The sequence below is a fragment of the Monodelphis domestica genome, chromosome 6 (assembly GCF_027887165.1).
Source record: "Monodelphis domestica isolate mMonDom1 chromosome 6, mMonDom1.pri, whole genome shotgun sequence".
Taxonomy (NCBI): domain Eukaryota; kingdom Metazoa; phylum Chordata; class Mammalia; order Didelphimorphia; family Didelphidae; genus Monodelphis; species Monodelphis domestica.
Window position 1 is genome coordinate 211,317,480 of NC_077232.1, and position 25,608 is coordinate 211,343,087.

The 25,608-nt window shown below is 38.9% G+C and overlaps 2 protein-coding genes across 9 annotated transcripts in view; one reads left to right on the forward strand and one right to left on the reverse strand.

Annotated features, from left to right (window-relative positions):
• LOC100617752 (kynurenine/alpha-aminoadipate aminotransferase, mitochondrial) overlaps positions 1-5,835 on the reverse strand; it is a 59,679-nt gene extending 53,844 nt beyond the window's left edge. For 3 of the 8 annotated variants that reach the window (XR_008912958.1, XR_008912957.1, XM_056802893.1), the window contains exons 1-3: positions 5,701-5,835; positions 4,225-4,342; positions 1,718-1,886 (exon numbers count right to left, since the gene is read on the reverse strand). Coding sequence is in view for 6 of the 8 variants with exons in the window: in XM_056802893.1 (XP_056658871.1) it covers positions 1,718-1,886; positions 4,225-4,291 (236 nt within the window). In the remaining 2 variants the exon portion in view is untranslated. Of the gene's footprint in view, positions 1-1,694; positions 1,887-4,224; positions 4,343-5,185; positions 5,442-5,700 lie in introns of those variants that run through there. The other 5 variants (XM_056802895.1, XM_056802892.1, XM_056802896.1 and 2 more) reach the window with 5 other exon arrangements.
• Positions 5,666-25,580, forward strand: LOC100014996 (phosphoglycerate kinase 1-like). The gene is made up of 2 exons (XM_056802898.1): positions 5,666-5,804; positions 23,689-25,580. The coding sequence occupies exon 2, from the start codon at positions 23,809-23,811 to the stop codon at positions 25,060-25,062; it is 1,254 nt and encodes a 417-aa protein (XP_056658876.1). The 5' UTR covers positions 5,666-5,804; positions 23,689-23,808; the 3' UTR covers positions 25,063-25,580.
• The last annotated feature ends 28 nt before the right edge of the window (positions 25,581-25,608 follow it).

Genomic DNA, 25,608 nt, shown 5'->3' on the forward strand with positions numbered 1-25,608 from the left:
CTGGGCTGTATAGAAATGTCATTTTAAAAATAGATAGCTACAATTCCACTTGTACTAAATAAATATCATTTTAATGAGTACTCAGTGACCATAAATGGAACACACAAGTCTAGACTATGAACAAACATTTCCATTAGAAAATTTAGAATTAGAATAATTTCAATGAAAATAAGGACCAAAGATGATCTTAATCATTTTTGCATTACCCACAACACTTGGCAATGCCTTCAAAAAATAATTAGATGAATGAATGAATGAGACCATGTGAGATTTATGAACTCCTGGAAGGCAGGCTTTTAAAAAAATTCCTTTGAACCATTAACACACAGCACAGTGACTGGCACATGGAAAACACTTAAAAAAATATCTGTTGTCTTGCTGTGTGTGCATGTTTAATACATATGTCTATATCTAGACATATATATACACACACTATATACCAATGATGGCACACTTACAGGCTGGGTGTCAAAGATGGCACACAGAGTGATCTCTGTGGGTATGTGGCCTCCTCCACCCCCACCCCAGTTTGTTACTAGAAAGGCAGAGGGACTTGGGCAGAGCTGCTCCTTCCTCCTCTCCACCATGCTTGACATTTTTTCACATAACACCCGTCCCTCTGCCCAGCAGCCCAATAGGAGCGTATAGGGGGTAAGATGGGCAGCTCACAGGCAGCCGAGCTGGAGGGGGGAGAGCACTAGGGATACTCCCCTCCCCCTCTCTACACTCACTGAGGACATTCCTCACCTCACTAGCCCTTCCGCCCAGCAGCCCAATGGGAACACTTTTTCCTTCCACTGTGTGGGGTAAGGGGGGGGGGGGGGGGCAAGGGGTACCCTGTGCATATAGTATATAGACTCTGCATGGTCCTGGGACAAGTCACTTAACCTCTTAATGCTTAAGTTCCCAAAGAAAGTGCTGACTTTCATTAGTAAGGAGAATTTTCTCAGGGGGAGTTACTATCCCAGTAAAATCAAATCTACTTCTATCTGTATATGTATATGCATATGTGTATGTGGTTATATACTTTGTATTTTATATTTACTTCAAATTATATTTTTATTTATTTGTGTATAAGTGAAGACCTGAGTTCAAATCCAGTCTCAAGACACCAGTTGTGTGATCCTAGGTAGGTCATATTAAAATGGAGAAAATAATAACACCTACCTTGCAGGATTGCTGAGAGACGATAAAAATTGTAATGTGCTTAGCACAGTGTCTGGTACATAGTAAGTGCTATTTAAATATTAGCTGCTACTATTATTATTTGTTTTCCCTCCACCCCATCCCACCCCCCCAATAGTACAGTTTTCTGAGCTCTGGAGTTCTAGTACCCAACACATAGTAGGTGTTCAAATCCCTGCAGTATTGCATTTACTTCTGGATTCCAAAGCAGTGCCACTGTGCCTACGGAGCAGGAGTATTACTTTGGTATAGTGGATTTCAGAACTCACTGGTGTGAGTCCTCCCTCTACTGGTGTACACTGAAACTTACCCATGCTATGAGAACTCAGCTTTTACTATTGTTTTCTAAGAATCTTTCCATTGCTAGTATTTTCCCCTCTGCTTCTGTTTCCCCAATTCTCCAATTGGACCTAGATTGAAAGCTCTCTTAGAAAATATTGTCATTAAATCTGCTAAGCACAGAACTTACTGTGTTTCTGATACTCTGGAAAATTAGGACAGAAAGTTACCATGTCATCTTTTTGATAGCTACCCTGCTGAGGCAGAATATTGAAGCGCTCTCTTCATTAAATCTTCCCCAAATTCAATGGCAGTTCCATCGTCTATGGTGATCTTTGCAGTCTTAAAGGGGAAAGTGTTAGGATTTGGAGCTCCTCCAGCCAAGGAAATGAGTGATGGTGGTGATTTCTGCATCAGTTCAGCTAGAGGAAATATGGAGAGTGGTTAAATAACAAAAAAAAAAAACCAACAAAAACCCTTCATTCAAGCTGTCACTTCTCAACAAGGAAAGCACACGATGTGTTATAGTCTATAAAAACTGTCTCTTTCCCTCTTCAAGACACAGAATGCTGAAAATTTTCATCTTACTTTGATATATAACAAGACCCACAATTTCATTGGAAAGGGTGATTTTTTTTCACCAAAGCTGAATGAGATTCCTCTATCCTTTGGGAATAGAATAGTGAAGATATCTGGGTTTGAATCCCTCCATAACAATGTGTGACTGTGCAAGTCACTTCTCCTGTCATATCTATGTGTCTCAGTTTCCTTATCAGTACCCACAGAAGTTCTGCCTCTTGACTGAAAAATCTAGTTCTTATTTCATGGAGCTGTTGTAAGGATCAAATGAGACTGCACTGGTCAAATGCTAAATAATGCATTATTAGGTGGTCTTCAAGAATGGCCAATACTCTCAGCTTATCAATGAAATAATTGTGATCTGAAAACCTCTTACTGGATGACCTTTACTTATTTATTTATTGTTTAAATTTTATTCAATTAGTCAATTTAGAAATTAGTCAATTTAGAACATTTTCCCCTGGTTACAAGAATCAGTTCCTTCCCTCCCCTCCCCCCACTCCCTCCTTGTAGCTGACAGGCAATTCCACTGGGTATTATATGTGTCTTTGATCAAAATCTATTTCCATATTGTTATGTTTGCACTAGGGTGATCGTTTAGAGTCTATATTATATCCCCAATCATATCCCCATCGACCCATGTGATCAAGCAGTTGTTTTTCTTCTCCCACAGTTCTTTCTCTGGATATGGATAGTATTCTTTCTCATAAGTCCCTCAGAATTGTCCTGGATCATTGTATTGCTGCTAGTAGAGAAGTCCATTACATTCGATTATACCACAGTGTATCAGTCTCTGTGTACAATGTTCTCCTAGTTCTGCTCCTCTCACTCTGCATCAATTCCTGGAGGTCATTCCATGTCACATGGAATTCCTCCAGCTTATTATTTCTTTGAGCACAATAATATTTCATAACATATACCACAATTTGTTCAGCCATTCCCCAATTGAAGGGTATCCCCTCATTTTCCAATTTTTTTTCCACTACAAAGAACGCAGCTGTGAATATTCTTATGCAAGTCTTTTTCCTTATTATCTCTTTGGGGTATAAACCCAGCAGTGCTATGGCTGGGTGAAAGGGCAGACAGTCTTTTAGTGCCCTTTGGGTATAGTTCCAAATTCTGGCTGACACTTTTAAACCTCTCCACTAACTCAAACACTACTGCTTAGATGAGGCCTTTTCTGATCTCCGCAAGTTATTAGATCTCTCTGTCTTGAAATTATTTTGTATAGCTCTTTAGTTTTTAGTTTATTTTTAATTTATATTTTATTTTCTTATTGTATACAAAGGATCATAGATCAAGAGCTGGAAGGAATATTAAAAGTCATGTAATTAAAATCTTTCACTTTCTAGATGGAGCAAATGAGGCCTATGGAGTTTAAGTAATTTGTATAAGGTCATACAGGCAGTATGACATTTTTTAAAAAACCCTTTCTTTCTTAGTAACAATTCTAAGATAGAAGGACAAAGAGTTGGCAATTGGGATTGGGAGTTGTGACAGAGTCACTAAGGTAGGAAGTGTCTGAGGCCACATTTGAACCTAGGTCCTCTTGACTCTAAGCCTGGTGTTTTTATCCATTTTGCCACCCAGCTACCCCTGCAGTGTGATATTTTGTTTCCTCTCAGAAGATACAATTTCCTCAAAAACAGGCACTTTTTTATTTTTTTATTTCCTGTGCCTAGAGCACTGCCAGTGTAGTATTTATTTTGTAACAAACCTTTCTGCCAGTAATGTCTTATTGACCTAATTTGTTTTCCCCTACCCTCTTTCTAAAGATGTGGAATTACAAGTGGGTGACCTACATAAATGTTCACAGCAGAGATCAGGAAGAGAAATAAAGGTCTGAGATAACCAATACATAATCAAGGCCACTGAATAATTAAGACTTGAAGGGGGCAGTTGAGTAGCTCAGTGGATTGAGAGCCAGACCCAAAGATGGGAGGTCCTAGGTTCAAATCTGGCCTCAGACACTTCCTAGCTGTGTTACCCTGGGCAAGTTACTTAACCCCCATTGCCTAGCCCTTACCACTCTTCTGCCTTGGAACTAATACCAAAATATTGATTCCAAGACAGAAGGTAAGGATTAAAAAAAAAAAAGACTTGAATGTATTTGTCCAGTTGTCAGAAACACTAGTGGAAAACATCTGATAACAAACAAAGTAAAAAAATCACCATACTCACTCAGGAGCCTTATTGGAGATGGCTTTCTTGCTGCACTGACTGCTGTGATGAATCGGGTGTAATTCATGTTTGTTAGGATGATTGGAAATGACAGTCCTTTTCTTCAGTGTGTTCAGGCCTAGAAAATGAAACAGCGAATTTCCAGTACAATAATGTCAAGTTAGGCCCCAAACTTTATTCTGCATATATATAGTTGCTTGTCTACTCAATTTGGTTTGGTGAAATAGCAACTGATAATTAATCCTTTTATAGTATTTTTTATAAACTCTAGAGTACGAGAAGCAGTAGAAGGTTTGACTCCTAAATGATGGAGGAAGGAGGCAACACATGATCTCTCAGAGAAGGTGCCCTTAACCTGTGTATGTGATGGAGCCATTGCTGGTCTAATGAAGCCTATGTATTCATTCTTTGCATAACATTTTTAAAAGCATGAAATAAAATACATGGAATTACAAGGTAGAAAATTTTACAAAGTTATTTTAAATTATTTAAGAATTATCGAGTTATTTATTAAACATCAACTTTATTATTAATAATCACTGCTAGCATTTTGTAAAGTTTGCAAAGCAATTTATGTACATTGAACTCTCATGACAACTTTGGGAAGTAGGTGTTATTATTAGCACCATTTTACAGTTGAAGAAACTGAAGCAGAGTTAAGTGATTTATCCAGGGTCACAAAAGTAGTAAACATTTGTCACATTTTAAACTCAGATCTTCCTGACTCCAAGTCCAAAACTGAAAGGAACCTCCTCCCCCCTCCCTCCCAAAACCTAAGCCAGATTATAACCATTGTTTTACAGTCTGTATGAGAACTGTGAATACAGTGGCCAACCTCAGCTAGTGGCAAGGTACCAAGTGGGGCTGTATTTAGAATATCATTGGATATGGGTTTGAATCCTGATTCTAAGTCATTTCAGGTCCCTGAGTCTTAGCTTCCCCAAATGTAAAACATACTCACAGACCCGCTCATGTAAGTCTACTTCAATCCAGAACAAGCATTTATTAAACTCCTACTATATACCAACATTGTGCTAAGTCCTGGGGATACAAAGGCATTCCTGTCCTCACAGACCAATGGGGGGAGACGATACTGAACCTTGGACAAATCCAAATGTCTATTCTGGACTGGCTGAAAGAGCGGGGGAGGCGGGGATGGAGAGGGAATTTCTGGTTTTCGGAACCAACCAGATTGGCCCCATGGCTTCCAGCCCCTTCCTTTGGCCCCGCCCGCAGCACGCCTCTCGGAAGGACCCACCACACTCTGTCTCGCCCCCGCCTTCGGCCAATAGCATGCTGCTCTGGGTTCCCCGCCCCCTCACGCAGCCACGTGCTAGAGGAATATGGCGTCGCCTTGATGTTGAATGACTCCTTCTTCAACCCAGATCAGCTCCGAGCGACAGGGGCGCCTCTCGTTTAGAGTGAGCTTGTAGGCCGAGCGGAATGTGATCGAAAAGTTAGAAAAATAGCCGTTACCTCTTCCCAGGAGCTCGCAGCCAGCAAAGGTCCTTCCCTTCCGAGGGGAAGAGAATTTCAACGCGGGATTCGGCAGCCTCCTTGCGGCCCGGAAGACCGAATAAGTAGACGGCTCCCGGGAGGCTGGGAGGGGAGGGAAAGGAAGGCATTTCCAGGGGAGAGTCGGGGACGCTTTGTGATCCTTTCCTGCCATCTGCTGGTCGGGCTTGAGAACTGCACACCCGGCAATTAATTCATTTCGATTCTAGTAACTAGCTAGAGCTTTGTGCCTACGGTGCCCAAAGCCGGGGGAAAGTGTTCAGGACGCCAAATTTAAAAAAAAAGAAAAAAGAAAAAGAAAAACGTGTCCCTATCCGACCGGGTTGACTTTCTCCTGGAGAGGAGGGTGGGGTTCAACAGGTCCACCGTGGCGGCAACAAGTATGCATCGAGCGCCTACTATAAGGCCGACACTATGTAATAAATACTTTCCAGTGTGTGTGTGTGTGTGTGTGTGTGTGTGTGTGAGAGAGAGAGAGAGAGAGAGAGATATCAAACAGGTGTGTGTGTGTGTGTGTGAGAGAGAGAGATCAAACAGGTGTGTGTGTGTGTGTGTGTGTGTGTGTGTGAGTGATCAAACAGGTCCACATAGGAAGCAACAAGCTCCAGTGTGTGTGTGTGTGTGTGTGTGTGTGTGTGTGTGTGTGTGTGTGTGTGTGTGTGTGTGATCAAACAGGTCCACATAGGAAGCAACAAGCTTGTAATGTGCTTACTTTGGAGCAGGTGCTGATCATATAGACAAGTAAATATAAAAGAATTACAACTATCTGGTATATCAGAAGGTGACAAGTTGTGTTTTGAAGAAAGATAGGGAGAGCTTCTAAGAGTTGAAGGCTTCTTACACATTACTCTTCCCACTCATATCCCACTCTTTATGGGTTTTTCTTGGCAAAGATCCTGGAGTGGTTTGCCATTTCATTCTCCAGCTCATTTTACAGATGAGGAAACAGAGGCAAACAGGGTTAAGTGACTCGTCTAGGGTCACAGCTAGGAAATGTGGGAGGCTAGATTTGAATTCAGACCATCTAGCTGTTTCTAGCAATCTAGTATACAGCTAGTATACAGCTATACTAGACTATTTGCTGTTCTTCACACACAGTTTGCCATATCTCCCTATCTGTGCCTTTTCATTGGCTGAACCCTCTGCTTGCAATGGCCTTCCTCTTCATCTCTGCCCCTTAGAATCCCTGCCTTCTTTAGAGACTCCAGCTAAATGGATACCTTTTGCAGGGGGCATTTCATAGTCTACCCCCAGTTGCTAATGCCTTCCTCTTTAAGGTTATCTTACAATATATTTTGCACATACCAATTTATTTATATCTTGTCTATCTGAAACCCTCATTCCCCATTTAGATGTAAGCTCCTTGAAGACAGGGATAGATAGTTTTTTATTTTTGATTGCATCCGATCTTAAGATATTGCCTAGGAAATAATGCTTATCAATAGATGCTATTTGAATGATTCATAGTAGAAGATTCATCGTAGAAAAATCTGTCTAAATTCATGACTTCCATTTCTTCATTTTTCATTTTTCAACCCCATGCCACCTAGTTTTTTACAAAAAGTTCTGGAATTACTGATATACTTTAAAATTAATTTTATTGATATCTTTTGTTTTTACATCAAATTTATTTTCCAATTTGTCCCTTCCCCTCCCTAACACAACTGGAGAGGATTCCTTTCTAGTAAAGAAAGAGAAAATATGACAATTCAGCAGAGCTAGCCTATACTTTGGCCAAGTCTGACTGTATCTGAAGTGTTCTTCATCCATAATCCCTCATCTCTTCAAAGAAGGGAGCAAAACACGTTCTCACATCCTTTTCAAATTCAAGCATGGTCATTATATTTACATAGTGTTCAGATTTGATTATTTTATTCTTGTTCTTTCTTTTTACATTATTGTAGTCATGATGTACCTTGTTTTTCTTATTCTACTGACTTCATTGTGTACCAGTAACAAAGCCTTACTATACAATTCTCTGTCCTAATAGCCACCATTTCTAAAAGCCCAGTGATATTCTGTTACGGTCATGTTCTGTGTGTTCAGCCATTCTCCAATCAATAGGCATTACTTTGTTTGTAGTTCTTTGCTGTTAAAAGAAAATGCTGCTATAAATATTTTGGAGCATATCAGTCCTTTTTGTATTTGACCTCCTTTTGGTAAGTGCATAGCTGTGGGATTTTTGGGTCAGGGTATGGAGGTTTTAGTCATCTCTTTATAATTCCAAATTGCTTTCCAGAGTGATTGGCTTAATTCACATTTTCACCAAGGTTATCAGTAAGTCTGTCTTTCTATAACTTACTAACTCATGACCCTTTAATTCCCAAATCTAATGGCCTTTTATTTTGTCCTCATCTTTCTCGAGTTCTTGGCAATATTTGATAACTAACCACTCTCTCTTCCTGGTTACGATCACCTTTTTTGTTTCTTCTCCTACCTATATCTGGTTTTCCCTACTCATTGAACTTTGGTGGATCATCTTCCATGTCCAAAAGAATATAAGCTCAAAGAGGGCACAGGCTGTTTCATCTTTGCCTATATCCTTTGAATCTACTGAACCATGAGTGACCTGAGAGGCTCAACTCTATCCAATGTCTCTAATGAGTAATGGATAGTACTTCTAGTTCCAGAACTTCAGTTCTAACAGTTGAAATTCATTCCCATCTTTTCTGTAAAATTATTCCTGATCTTGGGTAGCTAGGTGGCTTAGTGGATAGAGAACCAGCCTTAGAGATGGGAGTTTTGGGTTCAAGTCTGGCCTCAGTAATTTCCTAGCTATGTGACCCTGGGAAAGCCATTTAACCCCAATTGCCTAGCCCTTACCTTTCTTCTGCTTTGGAACTAATTCTTAGTATTGATTCTTTTCTTTATTTTTTCCCTCTTAGGTTTCATTAAAATTATTTAAACATTTTATTTAATAGAATTTATTCCCAGATATCTCTTCTCTCCCTGTCCCAAAGAAGATATTGTTGTAGGAAAACACACACACACACACACACACACACACACACAGAAATTTATAACAGAGTCTTGCCCCAAGAATAGTAGGCTCAAACTGTTCAATCTAGAAGTAAGGAACAATTTTATTTGAAGAAGAAGAGGTTTTTAAGATAGTATAATAGCCCAGACTGGTAAAATTACCTCAGGGCTGGCAGAGTAGCCTTGGGGGTGATGGAATAGCCCCTGGGCTGGTGGAATAGCAGTTATGGAGCTGTTAGAATAGCAGCTCTCTTGTGTAGATCAGGGTTTGCATATTTATTGAGGGTTTGAGGGCTTGTTGCTTCCCGGTTCAGGGGAATCTTTACCTTTTTCCCAGAATAGCCCACCCCTGGGTGTTTGGTAACCCCAAAAGATGAGCATAGAGAAGAAGGGTTCGAATTCAGATGGAGGTGTGTTTTGGGGTTTGACATGTCATAGGTGAACTTAGAGATGGGGGGGGGGGGCATTCCCCTGGACTGCCAGAGCACTTAGTGCGCATGTTCCATGTTTCCCCCGTTGTCATACCTTGCCATTATTTGTCAATGTGGGAAAGTTCTTCTTGCTGAAATGCTTTCATCAAAGATGGGAACGTGGCAGGGGAGATATAGTTCAGTAGACAACCACTGTGGGTAATTAATAATGCCTAATAGTTCAGAACTAAGATAAATATAGAACAATATGAAAAATTAATAATATAGAACAGCACAAGGCTGATTGATGTTCAGTACAGAACATCACAGATCCAGTACAGGTGATTAGCAATACAGAATGGTCTATTTTTAAATTTTATGTTATTTATCTATCTATCTATTTATTTATTTAATTATTTAATTATTTTTGGCTTGAGCTATAATATTTTAAATCAACAACCACCATATCATTTATAATGTTCATATATTTTAGTCAAACCCTTAATTTTAATTCCTTACAGTTGTAATAAATAGAATTTCCAACTTTATCTCTCCAACTTGCCATCTTGTAATCATGGTAATGTTCCACAGTGGTACTGGGTAAAGTATCATGTTTGGATTAATGGAAATCCATCAGTGCTACTTGACAAAATGATCAAAGTATGAGGTCTACTGATGGCATATCAACAAAGTATCTTTGTTTAATCCAGGTTGGCATAGAGAGACATAGAGAGAGGTTTGATGACACTGTGGTCAGGGTCCAGGGAGGAACATGTAAACATGCAGAACCCTATTGCCTAGAGTTATGATTACTAGCTGTGTATTTCCCAGCATTTTGATTTCTACTCCTGGTCTTGCCTTTTCTTCTTTCACTATTTCCTTCTACACCAATGTCTGTTTTTAATCATTCCCCCTAGTTCCCACCCTTATTTTACTTCCCTTTCTGCTCCCCCTCCCTTCTTATTCCCCCCCATTTTCCCTGTAGTCTTTCTAAAACTACCCCCCCACCCTCTCCCTCCCTCATACTGCTTCCCTCCCCACCAGTCTGTTTGTTACCCTTCTACTCCCCATATAAGGCTCAAATCTATTCTCTGCCCCAATGGATTGGATTGTTCTTCTCTCTTTGGGTCAATTTCAATGCACGTAAGAGTTGAGTATTTCCTATCTCCAAACTCTTTACCCTTCCAGTGTATCGATGTTCTCCCCCCTCCCGCCATGAGCTTCTTTGTGACATATAATTTTATCCCCATTTGTTTCTTTTCCCATTTCTTTTAGTATTAACCTCTTTCTTTTAGCTCTAGTTGTATATATATATGTACATATATATGTATATGTATTTATGCATGCATATATCTATATACCTATTTGTGTCTTGTCCTTTCATCCTATACAGTTTGTCAGTGTTCCCTTTAAGTGTAATTCTTCTAGCTGCCCAGGTGATAACAACAGTTTTTAAGAGTTACCAATGACCTCTTTTCTTATAGGGATACATAACATTTTAACTTATTGAGTCTCTTTAAAAAAAAAAAAGGTTTCTTTTTTCATTTGTTTTGTTTTGTTTTTCTTTTTCCCCTCCTTTAAAACTTACCTTTTGATGATTCTCTTGAGTTCTGTGCTTGGGCATCAAATTTTCTGTTCAGGTCTGGTCTTTATGAATGCTTGGAACTCTTCTGTTGTGTTGAATGACCATACTTTCCCCTGTAAAAATATAGTCAGTTTTGATGGGTAGTTGATTCTTGGTTGTAGACCTACTTCCCTTGCTTTCTGAAATATCATATTTCATGCCTTTTGGTCCTTCAGTGTGGATGCAGCCAGATCCTGTGTTATCCTTACTGTGGTTCCATGGTATATGAATGACTTCTTGACAGCTTGTAATATCTTTTTTTTGGTCTGATAGTTCTTGAGTTTGGCTATAACATTTCTGGGTGTTGTTAGTTGGGGATTAAGAACAGGAGGTGATCTGTGGATTCTTTCAATCTCCACTTTTCCCTCTTGTTCCAGAATATTGGGGCAGTTTTCTTGAATAATTTCCTGGTGTATTATGTCCAGGCTTTTTCTTTTGTCATGGTCTTCTGGTAGACCAATGATTCTTAAATTGTCTCTCCTCGAATGATTTTCTAAATCCTCTGTTTTGTGAATGAGATGCTTCATATTTTCCTCAATTTGCTCATTCTTTTGATTTTGTTTTATAGTGTCCTACTGCCTTGTGAGGTCATTTGATTCTAGTTGTATTCTGGTTCTTAAAGACTGGATTTCATCCCTGGCTTTTTGGTCATCCTTCTCCTTCTGGTCTGATTTTCTTTGGAGGTCATCTTTCGTTCTTTTTACCTCATCTCTCATCTCCTTTGCCTCATCTTTCATCTTCTTTGCCTCATCTTTCATCTTCTTTGCCTCATTTTCAAGCTGGTTGATTTTGGCTTTCAAGACACTTTTCTGTTTCCAGATGACTTATCTTCGTTTTTAAATTCTTGTCCCAATTGTCTTCAGCCTCTCTTAATTGTGTTTTTAATTGCATTTTGAGTTCTTCCAAAACTTGTGTCCAATTCGCTGGGATTTCTGTTTTATTACTTGCCTCCTCCTGTGTATTGTTTGTTTGGTTCGTTGCCTGTGCAGAAGCTGTCAATTGTAATTTCTTTCCTTTTTTTCTTTCTTGTTTTTCTGTTGTTTGTTCATATTTACCCCTTCTTTTCTCCCCGTATTTTTCTGTGCTCTTGCTCCTGTCATTTTTTTGGTTTTGGAGCTTTCTGTCAGTCTCCCCTCTTGGAGCTTTGTCAAATCTCAGTGCAGTCTCTGGGGGAGGAGTGTTGGAGTTTGCCCTTCCCTGTCCTCTGGAGGCTTTTGATTGGATTAAAGTCCAGCATTCAGTGAGGGAGGGGTGTTGCAGGCTAGGCTTCCCTGAGTTCTGAAGACTTTTGATGGGATTAAGCTCAGCTGGGTTGGGCTAGGTGTGCTCTGAGGCCAAAAACTTCCTGGAAGGCTGGAGCAGTATGGAAGATCTCCATGGCTCTGACCAGGCTGCCAGCTCCCTCTCCAGCTCCTTCCCCGAAATCTGTACTCGACGCTCCAAGCTTGGCACTGCCCTTCTGGCAAGGTACACCCTCCAGACCAGCACCTTTGCCGCCCAGAGGTTCCCGCTGCTGCTGGAGGCCCAGTGCTCTAGGTGGGGGGAGGGAGGATGGGTCCTGGAACTTTCCTTCTGCCTTCCCCTTAAATCTGAGTGTTCTCAGATTCCAGCTTTTGGGGAGGGCCGTACCTTTTGAATTGAGTCCAGCAGGAGGGTTTCTTGGCTCTGTCTTATTGTTAGGTTTGATTTTCAGTCTCCTAGGAGCATTCAGTGTGTGATTGGTAAGGAAGGGTATTCAGAGGTCTGAACTTCTGCTCCTTCTATGTGGTCATCTTGACTCCACCTCCCTCTATTTTTTATTTAGAGTCTATTTTTTAGTTTCTTTTTTTTTTAGTTCATTCTCTAAATGTAGATATTCATAAATTACTCTTCAAATATTAATTCTGTAGCTGAATATAATGTTCATTTGGTCCTCAGTTCTGTATAGTTGGAAATTTTTGAACCCCTAAAGCTACATTACCCCAAATTCTTTTCTGTATTACCTAGAATCCTTTTTCCTTTTTCCTGTGCCTCCACTTTTGTGTGGTCACATTATTGTTTTATAAGTTCTGTGGCTTCTCCCTCTTCCTCTCTTCTCTCATTACCAGGCTGGGTTTAGGTAGTTCTTTTACTTTAGTTATTACTAATAAAACTTTAAAAAATATAATACTTAGTCTTTTGCATATTAATTTTAATCTTTACAGTTTACTCTTTATTACTTCATATAGAGCTTTCTAAGTTTTAAAAAAATAATTTGCTCATTGTATTATATGCAGTAATATTCCATTACAATGATATGCCATGCTTTGTCTTGATTCTAAGGCAGAAGGTGAGTTTAACAAAAAAAAAGGAAATAAAATTATTCTTGATCTGTGTCACACATTAGATTGTGAATCTAAATATAGAAGTTTAAACCTTCTTATATGCCGAGAAAGACTCAAGAACTGCTAACTCTTGTACTCCATACCTAATAGTATGGCTTTCTTACTTTTAAAGGATAAAAGCTATCCGTTGGTCTTAGGAACCAAAAACTTTGGTGCAACTCCAAATGAAAGTAATTAATTTTACTTTAAACTCAATAATTCTACTATCCATCATCATGCTAGTATCACCTCTACTGTATAATATACTAATACCCCACAAAACAACTTATTTTCCAACCTATTGTAAAAACATAATTATAATAGCTTTTATAACAAGCCTACCACCCATAATTATCTTTATACTATACGGCCAAGAATCTGTTATTACAAATTGGCATTGATTTTTGACAATTTGACATTTCAATAAGCTTCAAACTAGACTTCTTCTCAATTATCTTCATCCCCATTGCCCTATATGTGACCTGATCTATCCTAGAGTTTTCCTTATGGTATATACACTCTGATATTTTTATCCATAAATTCTTCAAATACTTAGTATCCTTCCTCCTAACAATAATTATTTTAGTTTCAGCTAACAACTTATTTCAACTGTTCATTGGATGGGAGGGTGTTGGAATTATGTCCTTTCTACTAATTGGCTGATGGTACGGACGCACAGATGCCAACACCGCAGCCTTACAAGCAATTATCTATAACCGAATTGGAGACATTGGCTTTATACTGACAATAGCATGACTAATACTAAATAACAACTCCTGAGAACTACAAAACATCTTCTCCACTAACATAAACTATATTGCACTCCTAGGCCTAATTATTGCTGCAACTGGAAAATCCGCCCAATTCGGCCTACATCCATGACTCCCTTCTGCAATAGAAGGCCCAACCCCTGTATCAGCCCTACTTCACTCAAGCACTATAGTAGTAGCAGGAATTTTCTTACTAATCCACTTCCACCCCATAATAGAAAACGATCAAATAATTCTAACAACCATTCTATGTTTAGGAGCAATGACAACACTATTTACAGCAATCTGTGCAATCACACAAAACGACATTAAAAAAATTGTAGCATTCTCCACTTCAAGCCAATTAGGCCTAATAATAGTTACTGTAGGCCTAAATCAACCCCACTTAGCATTTTTACACATCTGTACACACGCATTCTTTAAAGCCATACTATTCCTATGCTCAGGGTCCATTATTCATAGCTTAAATGACGAGCAGGATATTCGAAAAATAGGAGGACTATTTCTCATTCTACCTATTACATCATCTGCATTAATAACAGGCAGCTTAGCCCTAATAGGCACCCCCTTCCTAGCTGGTTTCTACTCAAAAGACTCAATCATTGAAGCCATTAACACATCATATACAAATTCATGGGCCTTAATAATAACTCTTATTGCCACTTCCCTTACAGCCATCTATAGCCTACGAATTATTTACTATGCCTTGCTAGGTAACCCACGTTTCTCTTCTATTTCACCAATTAATGAAAATAACCCAAATTTAATTAATCCTATTATACGATTAGCTATAGGAAGCATTTTCGCAGGGTTCTTACTAACAATAAACATCCCACCAATAACATCAATCACAATAACTATGCCAGATATAATTAAAATATCAGCCCTACTAATTACCTTAGCAGGCTTAGCAATTGGTATAGAACTTAACTCTTTCACTAATAAACTTATAAACTCAATAAAACATACTACTAACTTCTCAAATATATTAGGGTACTTCACTTACTTTACTCATCGAATTTATCCCCTAATAAATTTATATTCAGGCCAACGCATTGCTACCATACTAATTGATATAAACTGATATGAAAAAATAGGACCTAAAGGGCAGACTAATATCCATTCTTCAATATCATCACTACTTACTTCTACTCAAAAAGGCCTAATTAAAGTTTACTTTATGTCCTTTCTGATCTCAATTACACTTACTCTAATATTCGCATCTATATCCACGAACAACTTCTAACACAACATAGATAGTAATAAATAAAATTCATCCTAACAAAGCTAAAGCTCATCCCCCACATCAATATAATAAAGGGACACCACTAAAATCTTGACCAATACAACTTATTACTGTGAAATCGATCAACTCAATATTAGAATCTACATAAGTATTACCAAAGATAAAGTATCATATAATCTCTATAAGTAATACAAATAATAATATACAAAAAGCCAGGATATTTCCAACTCAAGTCTCAGGGTATTCTTCTGTAGCCATAGCGGCAGTATAACCAAACACTACTAACATACCCCCTAAATAAACTAAAAAAACTACTAGTCCTAAAAAAGAATCTTCAAAGTTAACTACTATAACACACCCCAAACCACCACTTGCAACTAAAGTTAACCCTCCATAAACAGGAGAAGGTTTAGAAGAAAATGCCACAAACCCAAAAATCAAAAGCAAAGAAATAATAAAAATTATTATCATTGTTATTTTAGCATGGATTTTAACCATAACCTATGGCATGAAAAACCATTGTTGTGTTTCAACTACAAAAATTAATGACCAACCTTCGAAAAAACCACCCCCTAATAAAAATTATCAACCACTCATTCATTGACCTACCAGCCCCTTCCAATATCTCTGCTTGATGGAACTTTGGGTCACTTTTAGGCATATGTTTAATTATTCAAATCCTAACAGGACTATTTCTAGCTATACATTATTCATCAGACACTCTAACCGCTTTTTCATCAGTAGCACATATTTGCCGAGATGTTAACTATGGATGACTAATCCGAAACCTACATGCTAATGGAGCTTCAATATTCTTTATATGCCTATTCCTTCACGTAGGACGAGGAATTTACTATGGATCCTACCTATATAAAGAAACCTGAAACATCGGAGTGATTCTCATACTTACTGTAATAGCCACTGCCTTCGTAGGCTATGTACTCCCATGAGGACAAATATCCTTTTGAGGAGCTACAGTTATTACTAACCTTTTATCAGCCATTCCATACATTGGTAACACTCTAGTAGAATGAATTTGAGTGGGATTTTCAATTGACAAAGCTACATTAACTCGATTCTTCGCGTTTCATTTTATTGACTCCTAGAAGTCAATCCAATATACCTAGTGGAAGAGTGAACCATTTTTTCCTCCTTCAGCTTGACATTATAACCTCATTCAGTCACATAGAAAATCCTTCCTTTCCTTTCCTTTCCTTTCCTTTCCTTTCCTTTCCTTTCCTTTCCTTTCCTTTCCTTTCCTTTCCTTTCCTTTCCTTTCCTTTCCTTTCCTTTCCTTTCCTTTCCTTTCCTTTCCTTTCCTTTCCTTTCCTTTCCTTTCCTTTCCTTACTTTTCCTTTCCTTTCCTTTCCTTTCCTTTCCTTTCCTTTCCTTTCCTTTCCTTTCCTTTCCTTTCCTTTCCTTTCCTTTCCTTTCCTTTCCTTTCCTTTCCTTTCCTTTCCTTTCCTTTCCTTTCCTTTCCTTTCCTTTCCTTTCCTTTTTTTCCTTTCCCTCCCCTTTCTTCCCTCCACTTCCCTTTCCTCTCCTTCCCTTCCCTTTCTTTCTTTTCTCTTCCCTTGTTTCTTTTTCTTCTTTTATACTGGAGATAATAAGGAGCCACTGGGATTTATTTATTTATTTAGACCTGCATTTTTGGAAAATCACCTTGACAACTTAGTGAAAGATGCATTAAAGTAGGAAGACACTTGATTTGGGAGATCAGTAGAAAGGAAGAAGAAAATAAACATTATAAATATCAACTCATTTGATCCTCACAACAACCTTGTGAGGTAGGTACCATTATTGTGCCCATTTTACAGATGAGAAGGTAAGTGATTTGCTATTAAGTGTTTGAGGTCAAATTTGATGTCCTGCCTTTCTGATTCCAGGCACAATGTACCTATCCACTGTACCACCTCGCTGCCTTCATATAGTCTGGAAAAGAGTTTATGAGGACTGGTAAAAGGGTGTGAATCGTATGAGTGGAGAGAAAGGACAAGTAGGAGAGTTGTTCTGAAAGTAGAAATGACAAGATTTGGCAATAGATCAGATATGTGGGGTGAGTGAGGAATCAAGGATTATACTGAAGCTATGAGATTGGATCACTATGAACATGATGTCTTCCACAGAAATAGAAACATTGGGAAGAAACAGTGGTGTGCTGGTAAATGGTTAACAATCAACTCTGAAAAAAATGCACACAGGATATATTTTTGAGTTTAAACTGCATTATTAACATTTTCTCCATCACTTTCTTAAGTCTAGACAACCAATAAAATGATCTATCGATCTCTGACTTGCAGTATTTGCCAATATCTGAGGTGTAAATACTTCCATACTGAAAATTTAACAATCAGATTTGGCTCCAGAAAAATTCTGAAAAGGGGAAGTTTTTTTCTGGGGGTGGGGAGAAGATAATAAGTTTGAGACTCTTGTCTTAAGGGGATTTATCACTTCTGTCTGAATCTAGTCTCATCAGGCTGCTCAAGGATACTTACTAAGGAGGTAATTTCTTTGAGAGGATGGGAAGAAGTGGTGCTAAGAGTCTGCCTTTAGAAATGCAAGAAAGTGAAAGTGGTAATTTGCCCCAGAAAAGCAATCTGCAAGTGTTGTTTATATTTCTATCTTGTTTCCTTTCTGAAATTGCTTATATGCTTACTGTTGACTCTTTTTCTCACTCTCCTCTCTGTCTCTCACATTCATTCATTCATTGTAGACAAAGAACTACAAATTGAAGGGATGCTCATCAATTGGGGATTGGCTAAACAAGTTATCATATGTGACTGTGATGGCATACTATTGCTCCATAAGAAATGACAGTTAATTTTAGAAAAACATGGAAAGATAGATCTCCATAAAATTATGAAGAGTGAAACCAGCAGAACCAAGAGAACATTATATACAACAACAGAAAGATTGTTTGAAGAATGACTTTTGCATATCCACCTCCCATGAAAGAACTGATAAATAGAAACAAGCAAGACACAATTTTATATATACAAATATCTTTTTGTTAGATGATGCTTTCTCCAATGCAGTGAGGGGAGAGAATGTAGGAGATACCTGGGAATTTTAATATAACAAAGAAAAATTATTTAAAAAAGAGAATTATAGAAAGTTAGAAGAATCAAAGAAAGGAAACTTTAAAAATGTTTATTTTATTCTTGTTACATTTGAGTTGCAAGCTGTTTCTTTCCCTCCAAGTTCTGTATTAGAGAAGGGCACTATTTCACAAATATTTCACACATTAAAATATATAAACAGATTAAAATACATATATGTATATATGCATATGTATGTGTGTATATATGAAACTATACTATCCATAATTCCATATATCAGTTCTTTCTCTAGAGGTGAACAGCATCTACCTTCATAGGTTCCTTGTAATGATTTGAATATTCATGTAACTCAGAATATCTTAGTTATTTACACAGCAATGGAATCATTAAAAACCTAAAAAAAATTAATGAATGGGAAAGTCCATCATAGCATGGGGGGAATGGGTTGAATTTTGCCTCTCTAAAGTTATGTTCTGCAAGCTTTGGCAGGTCCACACTGATTAAGTATAGTCTCAGTGATATATATTTGTGGAAATATAGTCCCAGTGCTATATATTAGTGGTCTGATGACCAGACAAGCCAAGCACAGAGGAACTCATTACTTAGGCAATGTATTTTTAGCCACAGTCAGTCAAGGAGAAGCTCTTAATATAGAAAAAGTTTTGATCTGCATATATGGAGGGAGGCTGCGCATTCAGGAAATCACAGATCCTTGAAGTCCAGAAATTCAGCATATTAAAGGACAAATTGTGAAATTTAAGCCACAAACCAGTTGTTTCTGTCCCTTACTTAGTAGATAATTAAATTGGCTGTGACTTGCATTTTCTGTTTTGTCAGCATTTTGTTTCTAGACTCCACTGGAGGTTAGATAAATATGCAAATTAAATACATGCAGTACCCAAGTATGGAAACAGCTCAGGCACTTGACAAACTGAGACATTAGAAAGCATTTCTTTACCACATGAAAATCTGGTCTCGTATCCTGCCTTGTTTTCATAAATCAAATAAATGTTTAGAGTACTTAGAAAGGTAAGATCCAGCCAATTGATTAGAAGAGATTTTTCAAATGTTCCATTTTATTGGCTTGATATAAGTTACTTACTAAAATGATCTGTTTGGAAATGGGGTTGTTTTCTGCTCTGATGAAGGCATTTTCTGATATATAGAGGAATTTCCAGGCCTTCATTAGATAAAAACCTTAAAACTTATTTCTTACTAGTGGCTAAATAGAGAGGGAGAAATTAAGGGAAATTTATCAATGAACAGAATTCTTTAATACTTTAGGATTAAATAAAAAACACTCTCCAGAGGCTTCAAATTATCTTATCAGGTTTATTATACAGTCCTCCCCTTCATTCATTTTAAGTTTCAGTCAAATTAGCCTTCTTGCTATTTGTCACATATGACATTCTATTTTCCCTCTTTTTGTACAGACTGTACCTATGCCTGGAATTCACTTTCTCTTCACCTCTGCCCTTTAGAATTCCCAGTTTCCCTGGGAAAACATTTTTATAACAAAACTCTGACAAAGGTTTAATTTACCAAATATATGAGGAACTAAGTAAAATTTACAAAAAATCAAGTCATTCCCCAATCGACAAATGGTCAAGGGACATGAATAGGCAGTTTTCACAGGATGAAATAAAAACTATCAATAAGCACATGGAAAAGTGTTCTAAATCCTTCCTGATTAGAGAAATGCAAATTAAAACAACACTGAGGTACCACTTTATACCTATCAAACTGGTCAATATGGCAGCAAAGGAAAGTGATAAATGTTGGGGGGGGGGGGGCTGTGGCAAAATCGGGACATTAATGCTTTGCTGGTGGAGTTGGGAATTGTTCCAAGCATTCTGGAGGGTAACTTGGAACTATGCCCAAAGGGCACTAAAAGACTGTCTGCTCTTTGATCCAGCCATAGTGCTGTTTGGTTTTGTAATAGGAAAAGGATAGAGATAGAATAAGATTTAAGAGAAGTGGAAGGCTGTCTTTAAGACACATACTAGGAACTTAGGGGCAGGATTTTAGCAGGCAGAAGGTAGTGGAGGAACAGTTTGGAAGTGACAACTGCTAGAGTAGTGACTTCCTGTAGGAGGTTGGGCTCTTCCTGTCCTGAAGGGAGGAGGAAAGGCAGCTTGTCAGAGCTTAGCTACCTCAACCTGACTGTGAAGAAAGAGAAACTCCTAAACCATCTTTGGAAGAACTCTGGTTAACTGGGAAACATCTAGAAAAGGATCTGACCATATCTGCTGTGCTTTCCAGAAGGTTTTTATCTAAAAATCCCATCAGATCAACTTTGACATTTTACCTCAGGGTCAGACCCCCTAGGGTGGACTTAGCCATTTGAGAGCAATCATAATGGGTTTTGGAGACAGCTGTTGAACTAAATCAAACCAACTATTGAGGATCGTAGATAGGTAGCTTAGTCAGCTTTTGGGGAACACCTAGATAGAAATAGGAAGCTGGTATGTTAGCTGGAAGACTCAAAGGCTCCCTCTTGCAAGGGACATAGAGGGTTTTGGGGTGAATAGCTAGATCCCTTAGAGTTAGGGATTCCTTGTTCTGATCCTCAGTTTGCATTCCCTCATAATAAAAGAGATACTGATTTTATATATCAATTGTCTCCAAGGCATTTGCACGGCTGGTCCAGTTAGAGAAAGTGATTCTGCTTTACTCTCACTAACCAGAGGTTAGAATACCCAGAAATCATGACTGGGTATTCAGGGAGATCTCTGAGTGGAAACCACTCTACTCTGGGTCTCTCCTTATTTTATACTCTTTTTTAGTCTGTACCTGCATTATTGAAAATCTGTTACCCTAAAAAAAAGAACTACATTTCCCAAAAGTCCATTGACTTCCTGTCATTACGTACTTCCTGTAGACAGAAGATATAATGCAAGGACAGGGAGAGTCCCACCTCTTCTGGGGCTTGCAGCCAGCAGTGATGGTGGTGAGTGGGGATTTTAAAAATGGTTAACCAGCCATGGGCACATGGTTTTTATTTTGTACCCTCTTTATTCCTTGATTTCTAATGATCACTTGATAAATCCCTTAAAATAGATTTTTTATTATTGAAATTTTAATTTTTACAGTACCCCAAAGACATAATATGGAAAAAGACTTGTACAAAAATATTTATAGCCATGCTCTTTGTGGTGGCAAAAAATTGGAAAATGAGGGGGAATGATTGATAGGGGAATGGCTGAACACATTGTGTTATCTGATGGTGATGGAATATTACTGTGCTGAAAGGAATAATGAACTGGAGGAATTCCATGTGAATTGGAATGACCTCCAGGAATTGATGCAGAGCAAAAGGAGCAGAACCAGGAGAATATGGTACACAGAGACAGATATATTATGGCACAGTTGAAAGTGATGGACTTTCTACTAGCAGCAATGCAATGATCCAGGGCAATTCTGAGGAACTGATGAGAAGGAATGCTATCCACATTCAGAGAAAGAACTGTGGAAGTAGAAATGCAGAAGAAAAACACATGACTGATCACGTGATTCAATAAAGAATGATTAGGGTTTTAATGTTAAAGGATCATTCTACTTCAAATATGAAAAACATGGAAATAGGTTTTGAACAATGATACATGTATAACTCAGTGGAATTGCTCATTGGCTCCAGGAGGGGGAGAGGAGGAGGAAGGGAATCATGAATAATGTAGCCATGGAAAAATAATCTAAATTTAAAAAAAATTTCCAGTTTCCTTTAAGATTCAGTTCAAGGGGCAGCTAGGTGACTTAGTGTATAGAGATAGAAGGTCCTGGGTTCAAAGCTGGCCTCAGACACTTTCTAGCTGTGTGACCCTGGACAAGTAACTTAACTCCCATCATCTAGCCCTTACCATTCTTCTATCTTGGAATCAATATTTAGTACTGATTCTAAGATAGAAGGTAAGGACATTAAAAACAGTGACAACAAAACCTCTTTCAAATGCCATTTCTTAAACCAGTCCTTTCCTGATCTTCTCCCCTCTCATAATGATTCTTACCTCTCGATTTTTGTGTATACACACAAACACATTCATTCATACATCCATCTATACATTCACACACAGGGAAGCTAGTGGCACAGTGTACAGAGTGCAGGATTTGGAATTAGGAAGACCTGAGTTGAAATGCAACCTTACACACTAACTGGGTGATCAAGGACAAGTCACTTCACCCTTTTTACCTCGGTTTCTTCATCTGTCAAATGACCTGTGTTAGATTTAAAATAGTTTTGAGCGTTAAATAGTTGTAGATAATAGAGTGGGAGCCATAAACTGTGATAATTAAAATGTTTTGGGAGCAAGGGAAATATATAACAATTATGACCACTGAAATATGTTTTCTACTGTGTCTTGGTTTTATATAAATATAAGATGGTCGCCAGGGAATATATTCCCAATTTATGAATATGCCCAAGCCAACTGGGTTTTATAGGGAAATTTAATTTATAATACACTGATTAATCAATAGGAAAAGAGAGAAAGTAAGAAAGGAATAAGAATGAATAAAGCAGTCAGTTGGTTTTATCACTCACCCAAGATCTCTCTAGGTAAGGCTTCTCATGCCAACCTGAGGCTCCACCTACAAGAGAGCCTCCTTTCAAGAAATGTTCCAGAGAATTCTCCTCCTGACTCCTCCTGAGTTCTCCTTCCACAGCCTCCTTCAAGACCTCTCCAGGAGATCTCCCTCCAGGACCTCTCTCCTCTCAGACTCCTTCAGAGCAAAACCTCCTCAGAGCAAAAAACTCTCCTCCCTCTGTCCTCAGACCCTGCTATCTTTAAGGAAACCCTCTAAGTTCCTTCCCCTCAGTTCTCACATCTACCAATCACTGTCGATGTCCCCCCTGTGCCAATGGTGGCTCTAGTTTAACCCAGGACCACCCAGAGGTCTGTGGCTTTGCACATGTCTGTTGAAGGTCATATTCTCAAATAATTAAATCTTGATCTTTGCTGCAGCCCATCCTAAACCCTGTTATTCTAAGTAGGGTGGAGATTGTATTTTCCAAGACCTGGGTCTGTCATTCCAAGTATCTCTATTATATCAGTTCTAAAATCAATCATGACTCAAAGAACTTCCTGTTCTATGCTTAAGCATAGGTCAAAATCCTTTCCATTGTTTAGCAAAAGGTTTCTGTCCTAAAGTGGTCTTAAGTAGGGAGGAGAAGGATCCTCCCATGGCAAGGGGTTTCACATTCCAATAGAGTTCTTACTATCAGCAGGAATTTTTTTCCATTATGAAATTTCCCAATGGGGAAATTTCCAACATTCATAAGTCTAAGAAATTTTAAGGTTTACACCTGCAGAAGGAAATGGCAAATCACACTAGTATTTCTCAAAAAAAACCCAACCCAAATAGGGTCACAAAGAGTTGAACATGATGGAAACAACTGGAAACATAAAACACACAAATATAAATGCATATATGTGTATACATATACTATATTTTTAGTTATATATGTGTGTATATATATAAATATATATTTGGTTTATATTAATATGTACATATATTATTCCTAGCTCAGGCAGCCCGAGCTCTAGTCGCCACCACTGCCGCCATCACAGCAGCAGCAGCAGCAGCAGCATCCTCATCCACATCCGCATTTTTAGCTGCCACACCGTGCTGTCCTCGTTGGCAACATGTCCCTTTCCAACAAACTGACCTTGGACAAGATGGACCTGAAAGGGAAAAGGGTCATTATGAGGGTGGATTTTAATGTTCCCATGAAGAACAAAGAGATAACCAACAATCAGAGAATCAAAGCTGCTCTTCCTAGCATCAACTACTGTTTGGATAATGGAGCCAAGTCTGTTGTTCTCATGAGCCACTTGGGCCGGCCAGATGGTATCCCCATGCCTGAAAAATACTCTTTGGAGCCAGTGGCTATGGAGCTCAAATCCTTGATGGGCAAAGATGTGCTGTTTCTGAAGGACTGCGTGGGTCCAGAAGTGGAGAAAGCCTGTGCTGACCCACCTAATGGTTTCATCATTTTGCTGGAGAATCTCCGCTTCCATGTAGAAGAAGAAGGGAAAGGCAAAGATGCTTCTGGGAACAAGATCAAAGCAGATCCAGCCAATGTAGAAGCCTTCCAAGCTTCCCTCTCCAAGCTGGGGGATATCTATGTCAATGATGCTTTTGGTACTGCTCACCGTGCCCACAGTTCCATGGTGGGAGTGAATCTGCCCCAGAAAGCAAGTGGTTTCCTCATGAAAAAGGAGCTGACTTATTTTGCCAAGGCCCTGGAGAGCCCAGAGAGACCCTTCTTAGCCATCTTGGGTGGAGCTAAAGTGGCAGACAAGATCCAGCTGATCAACAATATGCTAGACAAAGTCAATGAGATGATTATTGGTGGTGGGATGGGTTTCACCTTCCTCAAGGTGCTCAACAATATGGAGATTGGAACTTCTCTTTTTGATGAAGAGGGGGCCAAGATTGTCAAAGACCTGATGGCCAAGGCAGAGAAGAATGGTGTCAAGATCACCTTGCCTGTTGACTTTGTCACAGCAGACAAGTTTGATGAGAATGCCAAGACTGGCCAAGCCACCTTGGCCTCTGGCATCCCTGCTGGATGGATGGGTTTGGACTGTGGCCCTGAGAGCAGCAAGAAGTATGCAGAAGCTGTGGCCCGGGCCAAACAGATTGTTTGGAATGGACCTGTTGGAGTATTTGAGTGGGAATCTTTTGCACGGGGAACCAAAGAGCTAATGAACAATGTGGTGGAGGCCACCAGCAGGGGCTGCATCACTATCATAGGTGGTGGGGATACTGCCACTTGCTGTGCCAAATGGAACACTGAAGACAAAGTCAGCCATGTGAGCACTGGGGGTGGTGCCAGTCTGGAGCTGCTGGAGGGCAAAATCCTTCCTGGAGTGGCTGCCCTTAGCAATATCTAAAGGTTAGCATTTTCCTGTCTGCTGGTTCCTGCATACAACCCATCAAACTCGACCCTGCAGTGCTTCCTGAACCTCTCTCCTTGGCATTAGGCAAGTGTCTCCCTCAAGACTCAACCAGGGGCCAGAAGATGGGGCAATAAGAGCCCCAGAGGCAACTCAACTCCTTGTTTCCTGGGTGTGCCTGTTGCCAAATCTCACTTGAACTTCCTTAGTATATCTAAACTATTGTGATCTGCAGATCGCAATATACACACATATTTATATTTTGCCTTTAGAAAGAAAAAGGCTAAAGCCGCTGTTAGCCATATTCTCTTGAAATAGTTTGTTTTATTCAGCTTTGTCAGCAGCTGTTTTTGTCATTACCTGCACACAGTATGGAAACAAGAAGAAACTCCAGTTGTTGGGGAGGAGGGAGGGGGGGGAAGGTTGACTTGTTAAGTGAACATTTAATAAAAGTGCCAGCTCAAAAAAAATATGTACATATATTGTCTGACTAAATAAAATGAAAGAAAACTTGAGTATGGAGCATTTTTTCTTTATATCCAT